The sequence below is a fragment of the Clarias gariepinus genome, chromosome 16, assembly GCF_024256425.1.
Source record: "Clarias gariepinus isolate MV-2021 ecotype Netherlands chromosome 16, CGAR_prim_01v2, whole genome shotgun sequence".
NCBI lineage: Eukaryota > Metazoa > Chordata > Actinopteri > Siluriformes > Clariidae > Clarias > Clarias gariepinus.
In genome coordinates, this window is record NC_071115.1 from 30,060,512 (window position 1) to 30,082,573 (window position 22,062).

Below are 22,062 nucleotides of genomic sequence, written 5' to 3' on the forward strand. Positions count from 1 at the left end.
ACAGCATCGCTTTCCCTTGCACCAATAACAAAGCTTGCACTTGTATCCACTAAAGGTCATAATTTCTGACCTGCAAACAGAAACTTTGAGAACCAGGGACTGGCTGTTTAGCTCAGAGTCCAGCAAGTATCTTCAAATCAACATGGTGGCTCACAGCGCAAACAATAAAAGTAAACACAGCAGTGCTTTTTACCTTTAAATGAGTACAATTATTTACTTTAAATCAGTGAATATAAAGACATGGTAAAATGCATGTTAAGGCTGTAACACTGACTGTATGGCTCACCGTTTTGCTCGGGTTGCTAACAAAGGACAATCATGGATGCATCCGCTTTGTAATTTGACATCATCAAGGGTATAACATAACGTCATACTTGTTTTAAGTGATCGACTATTTAGGAGACGGAATTTTAAGTTGACGGTTTATTAATTTCTTTGTTGGAAGTCATTTTACAAATTTTACTCAGACACACCATATATCTACGGCGACATTTACATTACAAACTTTGTTGCTTAACTCACATTTTTTTTTATTACGTTTTTTTAATTACAAGTGTCTTTTATCTAACTCTAACGTGGACACTTCCGTCCTCTGAAGTCACACATCGATATGTTACATCGCTACGTCTTTGCTCCCGCAGGTTAAAGGTTAAAACAGGCCATGAGTTCATGCAACTGCGTATACATTTCAAACAATGGATTTAATTTTACCAAAACATAAGCTTGGGATTTTGCTCTGGAGGACGGCTAGCAATTAGTCGTCTGTATTTTTGCGGCCAAGAAGAAAACCAGCTGCCTCACTTTGTGTGTTATGAAATCCCAGAACTGGCAGTGGTGACTGGCACCAGTCAAACACTGCACGCATGCGCAGAGCCAAAAAGTTGCATGAATTCCGATCTTAGCATTTTCATTTAGATCACATGAATGTGTATCGGATACATATCTGATCTACGACCACGTATGAAAGTGACTGAGATCCAAAATGAAAAACATTAGATTTGTGTGTTTAAACAGCACAAAAAAAATTCTATGCTTTGTCATGTTGGGTTGAAAAAAAATAATAAGAAGAAGAATTGAGTCACTTCAGGTTGGTGATGCTAACCTAACCAAACCGGCACTGCTGTGAGCAGGCAGTCAAATTTGAAATATGAAGTAGGCTTAAATATTTGTCATGCAAAACAGTTTTTGGTCAACACAAGATCTGTCGGTTTAAAATGGTCGAGCAGAAAAACGGTGTTTGTTTTTTATAGACAGATGTTACAAGGCATGCATATTTACAGTATGTCGTGTTATGGATATAACACACTGTTTGTGTTTGCAATACATCTGCTTCATAGTTTTGCACATGGACAAGAGTCAGCGCATTCGGTCTGCTTTTACAACTTTCCAAAACAGCTTCAGAGTCTCTGATTGATTGTTCACAGCTGTGTGTTTACCACATGAGCTCAGAAAGTTCATCAAGAGGTTGTAGGTATAGTCCAAAAGGAGAAGTGCTAAGGGAAGATATTGCTGAGATCCTGCTTCACTTCCTGTTTTCAGTAACAAACATAACATACACAGGGCTGTTTGGAAGGAAAATAAATAACGCCTGAATAATTTTACATCAAGTCAGTAATTATACTCTTTATTTGATAAGCGGTTGAAGGTTTTTCCTCTTGAGTACTGGACGCACACTAAATCATAAAGCGTGTCGAACAGTTCTGGCTAAGTTACATATTAACTGAGCAGGGACTTTGAACAGAGTTCATCATTTTGCACAAGGCTTGTACTGTGCATGTCCCGTTAAAAATACGTCCATCGTTCTGAGCACCAGATCAGAGGTTTACGGTCAGTGCTGTCTCTTGTTCAGTTTTTTTTTAATGTATTAATTTTTTTAATTCTCAATTTAAGCCTTTTCAAAGCAAGGGTGAGTTTCATGGCAGGTACGTGTAATGTTTAGGGTTCTCTAAGGTGTGGTTTCCATGGCAACTAAGAGGTAACGTTAAGGAACAAATAATCTATCTAAGTTTCAACAAATTTATCTTTGTTTCCAAAATGTTTAGATCTCGAGCCCCTTATTTATTTATTTTCTATTTTTGTTTACTATTGCTCATGTTTAGAGTATTTGAAAACAAAATAACATGATGCTTAAAGTTTTGGTATTTAATCTCAATCAGATTAAAGGGTAATCAGCAATATAAGACGAAGAAGAAACTTTCCCAGAGTGCTGTACAGTATGATTCAGGAAATGTTTTCAAGCTTAAGGAAATCCTGGGGATCTCTGGGTCAGATATTTGAATGTAAAATAAGTCGTTTGTATTTGGGAAGTGAGAGTGCAGTTGTTGCTTTTTTGTTGATGTTGCACGCTTTTTTCCCCCTGTGATATGACTTTGTGACTTTGGACAAAAAAAACACACTATTGACAGAAAATTCTTAGCGATAACGTTAACGAACAAACCCCAACTCAACACCAGTGCCTGTTCCTGTGAGCTTTCTCGTACACAAGCATCTGAAAAAGTCGATTGTTTAAAGAAATGGATCTGTTCAGGCTGGTGCGCGCTTACCTGGTGTTGTTGGGAGAAATTGTGAAATCGTTCCCACTTTTATCATCATTAAAATGAGTTTTAAAACTGTACAGTAAATTAGGCAAAACATTGTTGTCAGGAAATATTTTTCTTTTCTATTATTTTCTTTGGTTTAAATTTGCGCCAAAATTTTTTACATTTTATTTTCCTGAATTTATTGAATTCGCCCCTCTCTGCTCGATCTCTGATGACTCCCATGAACACCGACAAAATCCTGAGCTCCTCTGTGAGAGGAAAGGGCACATCCTCCACGGCCCCGGTGCGTGCACACTATAAAAGCTCCACTCCTCTGTAAAACACAGTGCTCACAATAATAACGCTTCCTAATCTTTGTTTAACAGGAATGTTTGTCAGGTTATGCAGGTCTTTTAAAGTCACGCTGTCTCTTTGCTCTATTTCCGCCAAGCCTGCGAGACGATGTTGTGTAATACAGCAGTGATTAGCATCTTAATGGTCCTGGGTAATGGCTACGCCGGGGTTGGGGGGGGCGTTTTGAGAATGCTTGAGTTGTTGCTGTTGCCTTTGACTACTCACGTAGAGCGCCGTCTCCAGCTGTGACAGCTTCCTCAGTGCACCGTTTAGAAAATGAGCTAACAGCATTAGTAATCACGAAGGCTTGAGTTGTGGGTTTTTTATTATTGCAATGCGGCATGAATCGGTGGTTCCCTGATGCACTGCAGAATAATGAGCCAGACTGGACATAAAGCATCGATGCATGCATCCTAACTCGGCTGCGTGCAATCAGAAACACAGCCGGATTTACACTTAAACTTATTGTACATCAAAAGTCTGTAGTACTGCAGTCAAGTGTTCATGTCCTAACATTAGTCTTGTATTTTGTCACTTGTGGGTGTGGACTGTCCAGCATTATTATTTTCACTTCCAGTTCTTTCCAAGTCACAATAAACATGAACCAAATGCGCCTTATGATTGGTTCGAGTCGTTATTCAAGCCGGTTTCTCATCGCATCAAATTTTAAATATCGCTCATCGTGTGTAGACAGGTATAGTAAATTATGCTCAGATGCTTTGCTAAACCGCTAACCTCATGTGTCCCAGAAGCATTTAGTGCATTTCTGTAGTGAATTACAACATGCTATAAATAACTGCGGACACACCCCTAATCCTCACTGATTTTCATGTTTTTCTAGTCGTACCATGACTGCGTGGATCGCTGTGGTCCCTCAGGTCTGCCGCTAACAGACCAGTTCGGTTACTCGATCCATCCGCCGAGCCATGTGTTGAAACCAGGCGTCTAGAAATTTCCTGCACGATCCACCCGACACTGTTATGTAACGATTTCTGCCCCAATGTGGAGCTGAAGGAAGACGGTGAGAGGTGCAGGATTCAAAACGCCTGTCCATTTTTCTATTTTCAGAAATCCTAGCACCAAAATGAGTGAGCCAGAACTGATCATTGCTGTTCATACAAGCGGTCTCTCTACAGTTAAACTGGGCTGGACTGGTTCTGGTGGTAGAAACCCAGAGAGTCAAAGTAAATCGGACAGAATTTCTTCAATGTTCAAATGCGTTTATGTTACAGTTGTGAGTATAAGCCAGCCTTGCTATGCTCAGGTTTTTCACCCAAAGAGCGTAATGTATTTGCTGTAATTCATGTAATATAAAGAAGCAGAAAATGAATTAATCATGCCCCATTGAGCCTTCACAAAAAGCCATGCAAAGTGCTTAAAGTGCCCGTCTTAAAGGCACTCTTTATCCTAAGCACAAAAAAAACTGAGCCGGGTCTGAGCATATGGTAGACGAGGCAGGAATCAGGAATTCCCTCATCATGAGGCCAATGCTGAGCCAGTCCCGTTTAAGCCAGACGGCTCTGGGTGGGTGCGCGCTCATGTCGCGAAATTTAACAGCAACCACAGAGCTTCAGCATTAGTCAGAGAAGTGAAGCCTCAGCAACGACCTGCTGCTTTCCAATAATAGATCTGCATTCAGAAAAAAAAACAAGGCTAAAAGTAGCTCATAGCTGACTGGTGCAATTTCAGTATGCACAACATTCAGTACAGTGCAATAGTTAATTTCTTTGTATTAACTAAAATGAATTGATATAGGTTTAAATTAAAGATTTTTTTAATTGGTTGTTTATGTAGCGACCTCAGCACCGACCTCATTTCCCTTCTCGTCTGTTCCAACCACTCAGCATTCAGCATCACCAGTATACTTATCTGATCAGCCTGATCATCTGTCATCATCTGCACTATCACTGGTTCATGCCCCAAGGTCTGTCCAGGGTGTACCTCGCCTCGTGCCCTAGGCCTCCTGGCATAGGCTCCAGGTCCCCGTGACCCTAAATACAGGATGAAGCGGTATAGAAGATAAGTGAGAGAGTGAGTGAGTCTGGTTCTTTGGAAGCACAATGATGGGGGTGGGTCAAGACTTGAGCAGTACGGTGGCTTTGATTATGGCGTGTGATGTAGTGTCTAGCTCATGTGTGAAAATGATTCGTCATGCTCCCAGATTCACTCTTTAACATATATTACTCGTGTCATCAGGGAAGAAGAAGTGGAGTCCAACCTGGTCATTCAGTACATTCAGGTCGTCAGCTAACTTCATTTTATTACCACATAGCGATCTGTCTGGACTCATCAGACCATATGACGTTTTTTAATTGATCCAAAGTCCAATTTTTGGCCTTTTTGTCTGATGAGTCTCACTAACAAGTGAACACACACAACTGTTTAGTCCCAATAGGGGTGTGTGTGGATATAGAGTGATAAAGTTTAGAGCGATACAGAATGATATAAAGTGATATGGTATAGTGTTAAATGAAGTGATATAGTGTAACATAGAGTGATATAGTATAGTGGTATATATTATAGGGTGATATAAAGTGATATAGAGTAATTTAGTGTGGTATAGAGTGATATAGAGTGATATTGTGTGATATACTGTAGAGTGTTATATAGTATAGTATGATATAGGTTGAGATAGAGTGACGTAGAGTAATTTAGCACGGTATAGAGTGGTATAGTATAATGTGATATTGTGTGATATAGAGTAATTTAGTGTGGTATAAAGTGATGTAGTATAGTGTGATACAGTGTGATATAGTAGATATAGAGTGATATATAGGTGTGTGTATGTGTGTATGGAAGTGTTCTTAATTTAATGTTAAACACAGCTCAGATATTCTGTCCCTTTTTTCTACCATGCTACCTTCACCAAGCGTTTAAGTGATCTTTGTTCCGACCACATTTCTGACGGTTCAGTACTTTCTGAACAGATATTAATAATAAAATGATTGAGGTGGCCCAGTAATTGAGAATGGTGACCTTGTTGCACACGTATAGAGTAAACGGAGTGAGGTCTGTATGGTGTACAAAGCTAAGACTACAGACAGGTGATTGATTTTGTTGGTCATGATTCCTAATCCCTGACAGTCCAAAAAGATAATGACCTGAACGTGATTAGATATTGATCCTTAAGAGTTTCTCTAAAAGCCGTCTGTGTTGAAAACTTCCTAATAAATCAAGGCTTCACTGACATGTTTTTCCCGAACGCACTCACCACCGACGGCTGCGTTATCGATTCAGCAGAGAAAGTGCAGCGTCTATAAGCACTGGATTCAGTTTTTAAGGTGGATGAATCCCAACATGCGCTCATTTTCTCTATATAATTTAAAACATTTGTCTTTTTTACTGAAGCAGAGTTCTCGTTCATGTTTGCAGGGGGGAAAAAGAGTAATACAGTTATAAAGAGGTTTTAATTTGTGCACTTTTTTTTCTTTCCACAGGTGTTGTGAAAGGCAGGTGCTTGATCCCCTGTCTGTCTCTCTCTTTCTCTTTGTCTCTTTCATCTCCTAAGAGCTCTCCATGGCATTCCTCAGCCGTCACCTGTCTCTCACCCTGCAGCAGAACCTGCGCCTCGTGGCTCCAGGTAAAACAGACAGACCGTATCAGACAGATAAGAGTCGTAAAAGCACATCTCATAAAATCATATACTTTCCCTTGAACACACCGTTTATGAGCCGGATTGACTGTTAACGTGACGCTAGTGTAATAGAAGGAGATGGTGGTTTAACAGGCAAGCACATTTCACACCGAGAGTCTAGAGTCCAAAATCAGAACGATGGATAAGTTAAATTAAAGAACATGAACGAACTGCTGTTGCAACTAAAGACATCTTTATTAGGTGTTTAATCTGGTTAAAAGACAAAGTCGATCAGTCAGAACATGCCATTTTCAGTCTCATTAAACCATTCAGTCCAAGCCCCGGTGTTCTGTGGATGAGGAAAAGAGGGCGGGGTTATCCTAGAAGAGACCACGCCCGCAAGGTTAAACTGCAGTGACCTCTCAGTATAAGGGCTATAAATTTAGTTCAACAACTTCTTTCGAAAAAGAAAATCTTTCCTCTTGCTATGAACTAATTTAGACTTCCATACGCAACCATCATGATGAACCGGTTCATGTGCAGATTATAAATTTTAGATGTTGTATAAATTCATACACCCTCTCCCCACATTCAGGCTGCAGGTATGTCAGTCAGACAGCCACGAAGCCCATATCCGAGTTCGAATACGACGCTCCTGCCATGAAGACTCCCGTTCCAGGGCCGAGGTCTAAGGTCCGATTTTTTTCTTTATTTAGTCCTTGTTTTGTGTTGTTTTTTTTGTTTGTTTTGTATTTTTGGTCACTCTGGTAAAGGAAAAATTTACACAGCATTTTTAATTCCTCCGTTTATTGTCTTACCGCATTACTCAAACCCTGATTGTGTTTTTCGTCCTTGTTTTTTCTCTCCGAACAGGAGCTGACAAGACAGCTGGGAGAAATTCAGGTCAGTGCTGCACTCTACTCGAAAAAAAAAAAAAGATAAATCATGCACGCTGTTGTTGCGTAAGGTTCACAGAGCAGCATTAAAGTCAGCGTGTTTGTGTGCGCACCCGGATGTTGTGAGCTCATCAGAAATTCGGTTCACACTCCGCTTCCTCTGCTAAACGAGTGTAATATTCACCTGGTTACTCTAGGCTGAGTTTATCACTGTGTGTATGTGTGTGGGGGGGGGGCTCTGTAAGTCTGGAAGCGCTTTTAGGAGCTTGGATTTGTTTTTCCTCGCCCTGACAAGAAAAATCCAGCTTTCTGTTGGAGCTGAGAGTCAGGCGTGACGTTATCTGGTGAGCAGCTCACACTCGTTTCTCTAACCAGTCTGTGAGGCTCTGAGCTGTGAGCGACCGCATATTAAAGCCAGCAGGAAGCAGAGAGAAAGGGAGCACAAAGAGACAGCCTTTGTACACTACTGTGTGTGGTGTGTGTGTGTGGTGTGTGTGACTGGTTCAAACTGGTGTGAGTCTGGGATAAGGACATGTTGCGACACAGGCCTGATTCAGCTTGTTCTTTTAAAAGCCTAAGTGTAACATGATTTTGTTTATTACATCACTGCTATAACAGACGTTATTGCTCTTTGACAGGCGAACATTTCCAATATAAAATTCCACTTTACTGAGACACTTTACAGTTTACGAGAGCATCTTTTTTTCCCGCCTCCTCAGGACTAAGGGTTGTTTTTCATTGTTTTGTTTTGATAATGTACAAACCAAATCGCAATATCTGAATTTATTTCACTTGGCTCGTGTTGCTTCTGATTTAATCAGTTTATTTATTTCATTAAAGCATCTGTTTTATTACGTTATTACGATATAGCATGCACAGGGATGTGTATTTCTTTTAAAAAGTAAGTGTTACAGTCGACATGGGGAATTTTTTATTTTCCTTTGAGCGGCTTTGACGTTGATGGAAGAAGTTTTCAGTGTCAGTGCTACAGTATGTTTTTCCATCTCGTTCGTTCACTGATTGTTTTTGTCTTTTTAACTTTAAAAGAGAAAATGAAAAAAGGTGTGTCAGGAAAGAAATTATTTTTTTTATTTTTTTATCAGACGCACCTATAACTGTAACCAATAACAGATAAAATATGTGAAATGACCCTGTCAGTTGTAGGACATTGTGAAATCGGGGAAATAAAGGAAAAGAAATGTTATCTACAAGAAATATTTTGTGTACATATTTTATAGCCGAGATTTATAAAGCAGGGTTTAGAGTTGTGTAGTGAAAATTGCAACGCACTATCCAAGTAAATATTGTAGATTTATTACATTTAATTCTGTTTGATTTGCCAGTTGAATTATAAGAGTTTAAGTCAAACTTCAATGAAGTCAAATCATAAATAACATCAGTTACTGTTTCAGTAATGATCGTGATATTCATTAGAATTTTGCTCAAAAGATAAATCTGTGCTAACAGGAAAACAGGTTGCCAGGTTTCAACATGTAGTAAAGTCTGTGAAAAATTATTCTCTTGGCAATTAATTAAAAATTATTCTCTTGGCAATTATTCTCTTGTATGAGAAGGTCTGGAGTGGCAGAGAAGTATGTTAGAGTGGTGCAGGACATGTATGAGAGCTGTAGGACAGTGGTAAGATGTGCTGTAGGTGTGACAGAAGAGTTCAAAGTGGAGGTGGGTCTGCATCAAGGATCGGCTCTAAGCCCCTTTTTGTTTGCTCTGGTGATGGACAGGATGACAGATGAGGTAAGACAGGAGTCCCCATGGACTATGATGTTTGCAGATGACATTGTGCTCTGTAGCGAGAGCAGGGAACAGGTGGAGGAAAATTTGGAGAGGTGGAGGTAAGCTCTGGAAAGCAGAGGAATGAAGGTTAGCCGCAGCAAGACAGAATACATGTGTGTAAATGAGAGGGACCCAGGAGGATCGGTGTGGCTACAGGGAGCAGAGGTAAAGAAGGTGCAGGATTTAGTACTTAGGGTCAACGGTCCAGAGCAACGGAGAGTGTGGAAAGGAGGTGAAGAGGCGGGTACAGGCAGGTTGGAATGGGTGGAGAAAAGTGTCAGGTGTGTTGTGCGATAAAAGAGTATCAGCGAGAATGAAAGGAAAGGTGTACAGGACAGTGGTGAGACCAGCAATGCTCTACTGCTTAGAGACAGTGGCGCTGAAGAAAAGACAGGAGGCAGAGTTGGAGGTAGCAGAGCTGAAGATGTTGAGGTTCTCCTTGGGAGTGACAAGGATGGATAGGATCAAGAATGAGTTTATCAGAGGGACAACCCACGTTAGATGTTTTGGAGATAAAGTCAGAGAGACCAGATTGAGGTGGTTTGGACATGTTCAGAGGAGAGATTGTGAATATATTGGTAGAAGGATGCTGAGGTTGGAACTGCCAGGCAGGAGGTCTATAAGAAGACCAAAGAGGAGATTTATGGATGCAGTGAGTGAGGACATGAAGCTAGTTGGTGTGAGAGAAAGGATGCAGAGGATAGGGTTAGATGGAGGCAAATGATTCGCTGTGGCGACCCCTGAAAGGGAACAGCCGAAAGACAAAAAAGAAGCAGCAAAAAGTATAAACATAAAGCAATTTAAATCTAATGTTGAGAGTGTTTGAGTATAAACCGTAAATAATTATAAAACTCTGTGTTCTCATCAGGCGATCATATAATCAATTTGAGCGAGGAGGTGAGCATTTGTGAGGGACAATATGGTTTTATGCCTAGAAAGAGTACATCAGATGCAGTATTTGCTTTGAGGATGCTGGCGGAGAAGTACAGAGAAGGTAACATGGAGTTGCATTGTGTCTTTGTAGATTTAGAGAAAGCGTACGACAGGGTGCCAAGAGAGGAGCTGTGGTATTGTATGAGAAGGTCTGGAGTGGCAGAGAAGTATGTTAGAGTGGTGCAGGACATGTATGAGAGCTGTAAGACAGTGGTAAGATGTGCTGTAGGTGTGACAGAAGAGTTCAAGGTGGAGGTGGGTCTGCATCAAGAATCGGCTCTAGGCCCCTTTTTGTTTGCTCTGGTGATGGACAGGATGACAGATGAGGTAAGACAGGAGTCCCCATGGACTATGATGTTTGCAGATGACATTGTGCTCTGTAGCGAGAGCAGGGAACAGGTGGAGGAAAATTTGGAGAGGTGGAGGTAAGCTCTGGAAAGCAGAGGAATGAAGGTTAGCCGCAGCAAGACAGAATACATGTGTGTAAATGAGAAGAACCCAAGAGGATCGGTGAGGCTACAGGGAGCAGAGGTAAAGAGAGTGCAGGATTTTATATACTTAGGGTCAACGGTCCAGAGAAACGGAGAGTGTTAAAAGGAGGTGAAGAGGCGGGTACAGGCAGGTTGGAATGGGTGGAGAAAAGTGTCAGGTGTGTTGTGCGTAAAAGATTATCAGCGAGAATGAAAGGAAAGGTGTACAGGACAGTGGTGAGACCAGCAATGCTCTATGGCTTAGAGACAGTGGCACTGAAGAAAAGACAGGAGGCAGAGTTGGAGGTAGCAGAGCTGAAGATGTTGAGGTTCTCTTTGAGAGTGACACGGATGGATAGGATCAAGAATGAGTTCATCAACAACCCACGTTAGATGTTTTGGAGATAAAGTCAGAGAGGCCAGATTGAGGTGGTTTGGACATGTTCAGAGGAGAGATGGTCAATATATCGGTAGAAGGATGCTGAGGTTGGAACTGCCAGGCAGGAGGTCTAGAGGAAGACCAAAGAGGAGATTTATGGATGCAGTGAGAGAGGACATGAAGTTAGTTGGTGTGAGAGAAGAGGATGCAGAGGATAGGGTTAGATGGAGGCAGATGATTCGCTGTGGCGACCCCTGAAAGGGAACAGCCGAAAGACAAAGTATAATCAATTTGAGCGAGTGCTTTCCGGTGTATGGAAATGACCCCCCGTTTGTCCTCCCAAGTTTATAGGAAAGTCGACGCAGCAGATGCTTTAAAAGCCTCCGCGCAGTCCCTGGAGAAATCTCCACACAGAGAGCTCACTGACTTCATAGCGCAGCAACTTCATAGCAAACAAGATTAACAGGAAAAAGAAAAAAAAAAGGCCCCGGGATCGTTTCCGAGAACACTTGACCCCCGAGGTCTGGTTCATTTCGATCAGTGAGAACACAATCGTTCCGTGTTCGGGAACCACACCCAAGTCCGCTGGAAAAGGTGGTCCGGGAACAGTACAGCGTTCTCGGACATGAATCCGTATATGGAATCCAGTCTAACCTGAGCGCAGAGGTAGATCGCTTTTAAGACATGACGTCATCAGTGCGGTGTCCTCCTGAATCTGTCCATGCTCCAGTTTCATCCTTTGACCTACCCACAGGAAAGCGCACAAGAGCGCTACTCGTGACATATTAGGCAAAGTGCAAAGAATAATTTCCAGTTGTGTTTAATGGCGACTTTAAATCGAGTTCTAACTGCTAACTGAGTATATGAGAGCATAAATACGCAAGTGTACCCGAGTACAGAGAGCAAAAAATAAATAAATAATGCCGGGCGGGGGTGAATTCTTCCTCCACACGGTGCAAATCAGTCGAGTCTAATGTGAGTTGTGTTGTTTCGTCTTTCATTTTTACAGAACGTGGGTGCAGTTAATTTCTTCTGTAACTACGAGGAGAGCCGAGGAAACTACCTGGTGGACGCCGACGGCAACCGCATGCTGGATCTGTACACGCAGATCTCGTCTGTCCCTCTCGGTACGTCACCTGGTGGTATTATTTTTTTTCAGGTCGAATTTTTTTTTCTCTTGACCACTAAAACACTTTGAGCTTCATGTAATGGAGAAAAACTGTAAAGTTTATACAATATGAGACCTTGGAGAGGAGATGTAGAGCGTCTAGAGCGCTGGGTATGTTTGATTTCATAATAAATGATCAAGTTTATGGGGTTAATAACGCTACCTAAATACATTGTACAAAACCGTACAACATGAGAAATGTGTGTTTGTGAGAGTGAGAGAGCACAAAGACATAAATTCCCGTTTCTCCAGCGCTCACACCGCCAAACTGTTTACCAGATCGATATAACAGTAAACATGATCTAAAGCGTGTAGGTGACCACAAAGGGATTTCTATTTTATTTATTTATTTATTTTTAGGGCTCGTGTTGCATCAAAGCTCTGGAGATGATAATCTAATAAAACTGACCGTCCCTGTTATTAGACAAACTTGATATAAATGTATAAAAATATATTATGTGGGCGAAGAAAGCATTCGGAAACATAAGAAATTTATATTTTAGTGGGTTTTCATTATGAGAACTGTCGAACAACAACAACAAAAAGATCTATAAAAGCCTTAGCGGACTATAAAAACACACTTTATTACACGTGTGAGGTTTCCTGTTTGAGGGTTCACGCTGGAGCGGGTTGTTTGTTTGTTAGTCTTGATGTCTGTTCTCTGTGCCTGCTGGGAGGATCGAGGCTGACTGATCAAGCGTGACATGACAGCTGGAGAGAAATATTCTCCTCCTCCGTCTAGACACCACGTCTGTTTACCCGCATGTACAGCACCGGCTATCCGCTTTCACCTCTCCGTCAGCTCACGGTCATCGGTTTGATCAGAAATCCTTTTTATATTCTATCAGTTCTGACAAATTAAGTGAGCTGAACAGAGAGAACTCATCTCCATCTCTCTCTCTCTCTCTCTCCTTCTCTCTCTCTCTCTCTGATGCCTGCACTGCAGATATGATCAGATTAATTTGTAACTGATTAGATTTCCCTCCGCTGCTCCTCCAACATCATGAAAACGCACACAGATGAATAGCACGCAAAAATGAAGAGCGCGATCGGGGGCTTTGCGTTATTGCTACATCACCCTGCGCTATTCATCCACTTCACACTTTGGTGTTAATTAGAACCAAGCTGAACCCTGATGTGTCCTCTCAGGTAAGGAGAGAGAGAGAGAGAGACTGGACGCTTCGGCTGTGCCAAGAAAACTCGACATATCTTTAGAGTAGACCGTACCTCTTTGTTACAAACCTTTAATGAATAATTAAATGTACAGAAGCTTGTTCCTTATAACATTAGTTTTCTGACTTAAAAACCAAACGCAACAAACAGAGCAGATGTTATCTCTGTTATCAGCCATCATTATTATTCCTGAACAAACGTAGCAAATAGTTCACTCCAACCACACAGGATGAAAATGTGTATTCCAGAGTGTACCGCCTGACGGATTATAAAGAAACGCCTCCAAAGTCTCAAAACTCAACTAGACAGTGAGCGCATGCAGCTGTAAGTGTGTGTAATGGGCGGGATTAAGACTAATTCACGTACAGAGTTTAGAGAAAAAGGCATTTTTGCCCTTTTGATAACGTAACATCATAAAAATGTGTTGCGCCACTCGAAAGCTTCTGCGTTCATGAAAGAATGGTTTATATCTGAGGCTGATCAAACTGATGGCCACTTCTTCTTTATTATAAATGTAAAAATAGTGGCCAAACATAAAAAAAAAACATGCGATTCATAACTAAATCAGTTTTTTTCTTCTATTTTTCTGTTTGATAGTCAGTGTAGAAAATACCAAGTGTTTTATATCCTCCATGAGAACGACACTAGCTGACCTTATCGCCGTGTCGGTGTCATCTCTTATCACTCTCCAACACTCAGTGAACCAGGCCAGGACTGTAATTATCTCCGAGCCTGACTGCGGTGTAATAAATGTTACTTTGTGGGCGTGGCCAGTAGTTTAGAAAATTATACAGATTGTACAAAGGTCACGCAGGGCCATTTAAAAGAGGGTGCCAGTATTTTTGTGCCAGCAACCAGCACTGTAGAGAATCACACAGAATCGGACAGCGCTCATCTGTCTGTAAGAATTTCTTTAGCTTTATGCACAGGGAACACACACACACGCAGAAGGAGGTCAGTGCACTTCGCTATGTACACATGTGCATGTAATATGAGAGCAAAGCCCTCTATGCCCACACACACAAACACACACACATACACCCTCAGGGGGTCAGAGAGGTCTGGCGCTCCAGATAAGGTCATGTGCTCGGGATCACAACAGCATCCGGTGTCCTCGAGTCAGCGTCCGCTTTAAAGCTTAAACCCCGTCTATACGCCCGATCATTTAAACAGTACAGATATATAAAACATCTATATCATCAATTTTGTCCTGCATTTAAAGGTGCATTAGGCGAGATTTGTCAAGCTAATGATAGAGTTTGAATTGGGATGTTTGCAGAGTGACAGAAACATGGGTTGTATGTGTCCATGCAAGTAAGGAATCAAATAAAATAACCTACTGCACCGTTAAAGCTAACCAGAGCAGAACGTTAGAAAAGGACTTCCTGCTGATCTCTTTGTGACAGAGTCGGTTGCCATGGCTGTTTAAATTCCCTTTAAAGCAGATAGACGTCTGAACAGACACGGTGAGCATGAGAACGGGGCCGATGATAATACAGACAAGAAGCTCTGACGTCACACGCGCGACTTAACCTAATCCAGGGCGTGTCCCGCAGGCATTCACAGCACACCGGCTTTTAAAGGAATCCTGGAAATCCTTGCATCATTCTGGCAGAGGGTCAGGTAGAAGTGGTCAAAGGGTACGGCTGATGTAATCTGAGCCAAACTCCAAAACCAAAGCAGTTCCAGCTGGTTCACAGCGCTGCTTTTCACACATCCACGGGAAAACCGTGAACAGCTCTATTACACTAATACCATCAGGCACAGGGTGATTCATCTAGTGTTTGTCTGGTCTAACACGGAGCTCATAATTCTGTGTCCTTAAACTGTGTAAATAACATCAGGTTTGTTTATATTAGGTGATTTATTTACCCATAACAGTGTCTCATTGTTGCCTAAATTTAACTCCAGTCACAGATGGTTTCGTCTTCACCTTTAAGAAGATCCAGTTACACTTTGTGACATCTGATCTCTGTAGCTCTCAGTCATCCGATTGACATAAATGCATGCGATTCGGATAAACCTAGAGATAAAGAAAGCCGAGCTCGTTCAGCTTGTTTATGCAACAAATACAGGTGTTTAAGGGGAAAAACGTATTTTGCATACTTTCTTCTCTCATTTATGAACATTTTATTAAATTTGAAGTTCATAATACTTTATGGAAACAATTCACAATTTATACAAAATAAACTAAAAGGGAAGTATTTTACATTCAGTCAAATTTATCTATAATTTTTTATCAAGATTAGCACAAACACAAATATTCAATTATTATTATTATTAGAATGTCACATTATTCTAGATGATTCATTATTTTTCATTTTTTAAGTATAAATTAGTTTTTTTGGCGGGCAGATCATTTTTATCATTTATTTCTAAAAAGAACAGAAATTATCTGCCAGTCGAAAAAGAAACTTACACTTACTTAAATGTATAATATAAATAATATTTATTTACATAGGCTTAACAATCGTATATTTAGTTTTTTTTTTTTTATTTCGCACTCAAATTGGACAATTTAAAATATTTTCATTTGTTAATAGGAGCACAGGGATTAAAAAGCCCGAAATGGGTTTTATTACATTTTTGTTAAGGCTCTGGGTCACTGACTGCTGCTGTATCCTGGCTGACCCTGCACTCTGACCCCGGTTTCCTAACTGTCTTATGTGGAGAAAAAAAAATATTTCACTGTGCTGTAAGATCCATGTGACAAATAACTGAATCTTAATATTTATTTTAACACTCTGCATTAGTTTAAAAATGAAAGGTGCTACTAGAGACAATCGTCTGTCTGAAACAGTCACTACACAGTCAAACCTCAGCCAAAAATTTGCTTCAGGTCAGACGTCTGACACATGGGATCAATGAGACCCTCATTATTCGCGTCTAGAATCCACCTCCAGTTTAAAAGTGATTAATGCGACCTGAAAGGGTTTGTTTGTTTCGTCCACATCCTTATATAGAAATAGAGAGAATTTTACCTGACTAACTGCAAAGCTGTATGCAAATATTATTGTAATATTTGCATTGTGATTCTGTACAGGTTATAATCATCCAGCTTTAATGAAAGCACTCGCCAATCCCATCAATCTGGTGAGACATCTCTGCTCTGTGTTTATACTTTACACTGTGTGTGTGTATGTGTGTTGATGTAGTCGGGCATGAAGATCCTCAGAACTGACTGCATTCAATTTACAGCTCTTCAACCCCACCGTACCATGTTTTCAAATTTCTTTCTTCGTTTTCTGTTTTTTTCCCAGAGCGCCTTCGTCAACCGTCCGGCCCTCGGAATTCTGCCGCCTGAGAATTTTCCAGAAAAGCTGACTGAGAGTCTGCTCTCGGTAAGAACATGTTTACAGGCGCAGCTCGAGTGTTAAATGCTGTGCCGATCATGCTGAGAGATCAGGGTTTGTCTGTTACAAAGACCCCTGACCAAGTCGCATTTATTTATCTATTTATTTTTCTCCCCAAGTAATTTCATGCGCAGCAATTCAGTCTGGATTAATTCCAGCAACTTTCTGTGCCTTTTTTGTTCGCATGAATAGCTTCTCTGCTGTGAGGGAGGAAAAAGAGCCTTTTTATATAAGATGCCAGTTCATTTTTTTTTTTTTTTTTTTTTAAACACAATAATCATAGCTACAGTCACTTCAGCGGGCGTGATCGCCTCAGGACTGGTCTCGCAAGCATTCAGTTGATAAACATGTCCAAGAGCCAGAAACTAGAGACTAAATAAATCAAACCACAGCTTGTATAATAATAGTTTGTAATAATCGCTTCAGAGAGAATATTTGTCATAATGTTTTCTTCATTCAAGTTTCCTAGAATTAAGCTTTAGTTTTGAGGAAACATGATCGGATTTTGAAACATACCCCTGACTAGAGATTCACAGCTCTGTAGTTGTGATTTTTGTTGTATATAAAGTGTCTTTTCCTCCCCCCTCCCAGATCGCTCCTAGTGGTATGACCCGGGTACAGACCATGGCATGCGGTTCCTGCTCCAACGAGAACGCCTTCAAGGCCATTTTCATCTGGTACAAAGTGAGTACACCGTTAACATCACAAACATGAACATAGCATCATCCATTTAATTAAATGCTTGATTAAACACTGTGATTATTATTTCTCCTTAAGAGGCAGACAGCTAGGATTATTATTATTATTAGCTTGCTATCAAGTACGCACGTAATCTGTCAGTTGGTTTGACCAGACATTTGTCGATAATTATCATAATTATGTGATAATTAATAATAGCATTTCACTCGGGTAAAACAATAGCTAGTTTTTAGCATTCCGTGCATCGTAACATTACATCCAAACAGAATGCAGATGAAATGATATATTTTCGGTGTGTGATTCATCTCTAGAACAAAGAGAGAGGCGCGAATACTCCTTCAGCAGAGGAGACGAGCTCCTGCATGATTAACCAGGTAAAACTCCCTACTACAGTACAGTCACTCAAGTGCAGTGCTCTCTGGGAGTGTCGTAACCGGAAGGTTCCGGTATTTTTGATCACATGTTCAAACAAAAGATGCCATGCTCTAAAGTTGTTTAAAACAAAATCAAGAAATTAAAGCTAAGAATCTCAAATTCATCTTTTGATTTCAAACCCAATGTCTTCGGTGTACCGAAAAGAAGAAAAAAAAAAAGAACTGGCCTTGTTGTTCCAATACTTTGGGAGGTAAAATGACACAGAAAGAGTCTGTCAGTTCTTGTCTCATTAACAAAGTGGTGCTTATACATCATATGGGCAAAAGTATGTGGACAACTAACTCTTCTGGGGAGGCTTTCCACAGCACTCTGGTGTACAGTCATGTTGGAACTGGTGTGAGGTTGTTTTTCCAGAGTTGGGTTCGGCACCTTAGTTCCAGTGAAAGGAACTCTTAATGCTTCAGCATAATAAGACATTTTGGACAACTTTGTGAGAACTGTTTGAAGACGGCCCCTTCCTGTTCCATTATCACTGCACACCAGTGCACAAAGCAAGGTCCGTAAAGACATGGATAAAGATTTTGACTAGCCTGTAGTCCGGAGTCCGGACCTCAACTCGATAGAGCACCTTTAGGATGATTTAGAGTGGAGACTGTGAGACAGGTCAGTGTCTGACCTCACAAATGTGCTTCTGGAAGAAATTCACATAAACACACTTCACTAAACCTTGTGGAAAGCTTCCCGGAAGAGTTGAAACTGTTAGAGTGGCAAAGGGGGCGGGGCCAACATCATATTAAACCCTATGGATTAAGAATTGGATGTTACTCAAGTTCATATGTATCTGAAAGCAGGCGAATGAATACTTTTGGCAATATAGTGTATGTTGTTCTTCAAGCTTTTTCCCACAAAGAAGTGTCTGGAATGTCTTAACTCGCGTGAGCATTACAAATAGGCTTGATTGATATAAACTGCAATGTTTTAATTTTAACGGATTGAGATGATTATGTACTTGAAATGAGTAAAATGTTCAGGAAAAAGCTTCAAATTTACTTTTAGAATATTATTATCATTAGATGTGATCCATATTTTTTATTATTTTTATTTTTTTTTACAGTGTAGTGCTAAACATGTTCATCTGATAATGTTCTGCCAGAGCAGTGAGACGAACACCTGGGCTAGCTGACCAATATTATTGTATATTAGAGTCATAGAGCATGAACGCCCCCTGTTGGTGATGAATTGTGTTGCACAGTGACTGACTGTGTATTTGATTAGAATTGCTGACTCCTTTTTTTAATTATTCCTACTTGAATGTTTGAGTGAACGTCAGTGTTTTTTATGCTTAATGTTAACTATTGCCTGTGTATGTGTGTGTTTGCAGAGTCCTGGATGTCCAGATCTAAGCATCCTGTCCTTTATGGGAGCGTTTCATGGTAGAACTATGGGTACGTCTTGGCATGTGTGTGTCTGTGTTTGTGTGTGTGTGTGTTGTTAAATATCTGTACAACCTGTAGAAGGCATTTAGGAACATCTCGGGTGAAACACAAAGCAGGTGAAGTTGTTCCCCCTGTCCTCACAGCTGTGTTGATTTCGTTCTCAGGATGCTTGGCCACGACGCACTCCAAAGTCATCCACAAGCTGGACATCCCGTCGTTCGACTGGCCCATCGCGCCCTTCCCCAAGCTCAAGTACCCGCTGGAGGAGTTCGTCCAGGAGAACGTGCAAGAGGAGGCTCGCTGTCTAGAGGAGGTCGGATCTCATTTAACGTCTGAGTTCAAACATTTATTCTCCATAGTACAGTATATGATCTATGAATATGACTGACATGTGGGCGTGTCTAAATACAGCTAGTTAGCTGCTAGTCAGTTTGTCACGGGTGGAGTCTTGATTTGCACCATGAGCGACCATGATTGATCTGTTTGATGACATCACACCACACACTGAGAACCCCTTGTGTGTTACAGGTTGAGGATCTGATCGTGAAGTGGAGGCAGAAGGGCAAACCCGTGGCAGGTATCGTCATCGAGCCCATCCAGGCCGAGGGAGGGGACAACCACGCCTCACCCGACTTCTTCATCAAACTCCGCAACATCGCTCGCAAGGTAACATTTAAACCTAAGTGTGCACAGACCACGCACAGACTCGCCTGATGAGTTTGGCTTCATCTTGAATCATCTTGAGGGTCCTAATGATAAATAAATAATGATCATGTGAAGCAGCTATAAAAAAAAAAAAAAGCACACTGCATGAAGAAATGAGCACGCTGCGCTCCTCGGACGATTCGTCTCCTCGTCTGCTCTGATTTCTGTCGTTTCAAATCAGACCACAAGGAGCAACGACGGCCTTAAATGCACTCGCTCGTGTCTGCTTTAAGGGCAGACGTCTTGCTGTGGTTTATACGACCATAGTGTTACATCTCGATATTTTAAGAACAACGCAAAATCTTTATATATATATATATATATATATATATATATATATATATATAGTGTGTGTGTATTTACTGTCTTGGTGTTTCAATAGACTGCGGTAGAAATTCAGTTCCCTTCGCATTGCCTTTCTGTTCCTTCAGCACGGATGTGCATTCCACGTGGACGAGGTTCAAACAGGGGGCGGAGCCACTGGAAAGTTCTGGGCCCATGAGCACTGGGGCACGAACGACCCCGCCGACGTCGTCTCTTTCAGCAAAAAGATGCTCACCGGAGGTTACTACCACAGAGACGAGCTGCAGCCCGACAAGGTTTGTGCGTGTGTATTGTGTGTGTGTGTGTTTAGTCATAGTAACCAAGTTGCGGGGTCTCTTCGAAATTAAAACTTTATTTTTCTAAATAAAGGCACATGTAACAGTGTGTTAAGAGTTTTAACGATATCCGTAAGTGTTAGTGGTAAAATTTATTTTATTTGAAACCATCATTAAGAAAAACCTGTCATGTCTATTATTTTGTGTCACGTTTTTAGGTCAGTCATTGTTACTTACCGCAGACAGACTTTTAAACTGCCCTGGAATACTGAAAAGCCTTAATTAACACTCCTGAGTCAGAGCACTCCCATAGCACACTTCTTACATCTGGCTAAACAGCGCCCTCTAGTGCTCTGGGAAATTTCTTGTGTTCTCGCATCATTACCTGAACATTAAAAATTCATTTCTGCTTGTTTCTGGATTGACCCGATTATAAAACAGTGACATTCTGTTGTGTGTCATGGCTTAGGGTTACAGAATCTTTAACACGTGGATGGGAGACCCATCAAAGAACCTGTTCCTCTCAGAGGTGCTGAAGGTCATCCGGAGAGAGAATCTTCTGGAGGAAGTGACTCGCTCGGGAAAGGCTTTGCTGCAGGGACTCTATGAGCTGCAGGTAACTCAGTCAGATAATTACTGTAATAACCCCTGGATTTATGTCCTGCGGCTTTTGGATTAGCTAAGAAGCTTTTTGGATTTAATGAGGATTCTTATGAATAATGAAGCAGAGAGAGTCACCATGTGCTAAACTGTCACTTAAATCATTTGTATTACAGTGAGACGTCTGAGGCTCCACCTTTTTTCTCCTCCTCTGTTAATTAAACTTAACTGGTCGTAATATTGGCAACACATTATGATATTGAAAAAAAAAAAGCATTGCGACAAACAAAATTAATGCCATTTTGATATCGAACAGAAAAAAATCTGTGAAATAGCAAAGAATTACGTTTTTAAGAAAAGTGTTTGAGAGATTTGTTTACTTTAGGGTTGCGCGATAATGCCCATTGTCATATCGTCCTATCGTCAGCCTGTAAGATCGCCGATACACGATAGTAGTCAAAGCCCAGGGATTCTGCGTGCTGTCGCGTTGTATTCAGAGAGTAGTACATATTTTTGTGGTTATTTTTTTTTTTTCATTTCATGTCTGTTGTTTTATCGATAAATCTGCTCATATAAGCGCACGCGTTTATCAGCCTTTTGATCAAAAAGTTGCACGCGCAACTCACTTTCACTTTGCACAAGGCAGTGTTTATTGTTTAGTGTATATTTAAAGCGCATAAACACAATAAAACAATTGTTTTAGGCTAACATATCATACCTCATTGTAGTTTTTTTGCACACACGCGCGGGTGCGTTACAATAATAAGGAAAAATCACAATAATAAATTCGGAGCAGTACTACTAATAATAATTATACTGAATGAAGAAAGCGCCGTCGAAGAAGTATCATCATTGAAGGAGAGAAGATACTTAGAAGATACAAATACTTATCAGTATTTACAGTTTGAGCTCGACATGTTTATGAGCTCTGTCGCTTGCTGTCAATGGGTGACTAGGAGAGGGAACACATTTTCGGCTTCAGTAGACACACAATACTTCAGACTGAAACACGACTGCCCCCTACAGGTAATGAAGGGC

At 40.9% G+C, this 22,062-nt stretch overlaps 1 protein-coding gene across 3 annotated transcripts in view; it reads left to right on the plus strand.

Moving 5' to 3' along the window:
- The window catches only part of abat (4-aminobutyrate aminotransferase), a 30,208-nt gene that overhangs the window by 2,146 nt on the left and 6,000 nt on the right, over nt 1-22,062 (plus strand). For 2 of the 3 annotated variants that reach the window (XM_053514656.1, XM_053514654.1), the window contains exons 2-14: nt 6,311-6,453; nt 7,043-7,140; nt 7,321-7,350; nt 11,926-12,043; nt 16,301-16,350; nt 16,518-16,598; nt 17,202-17,294; nt 17,621-17,683; nt 19,066-19,129; nt 19,285-19,433; nt 19,649-19,786; nt 20,257-20,424; nt 20,894-21,040. In XM_053514656.1, coding sequence (XP_053370631.1) covers nt 6,390-6,453; nt 7,043-7,140; nt 7,321-7,350; nt 11,926-12,043; nt 16,301-16,350; nt 16,518-16,598; nt 17,202-17,294; nt 17,621-17,683; nt 19,066-19,129; nt 19,285-19,433; nt 19,649-19,786; nt 20,257-20,424; nt 20,894-21,040 — 1,263 coding nt within the window. In that variant the 5' untranslated portion in view covers nt 6,311-6,389. Of the gene's footprint in view, nt 1-1,632; nt 1,828-6,310; nt 6,454-7,042; nt 7,141-7,320; nt 7,351-11,925; nt 12,044-16,300; nt 16,351-16,517; nt 16,599-17,201; nt 17,295-17,620; nt 17,684-19,065; nt 19,130-19,284; nt 19,434-19,648; nt 19,787-20,256; nt 20,425-20,893; nt 21,041-22,062 lie in introns of those variants that run through there. The other variant, XM_053514655.1, reaches the window with a different exon arrangement.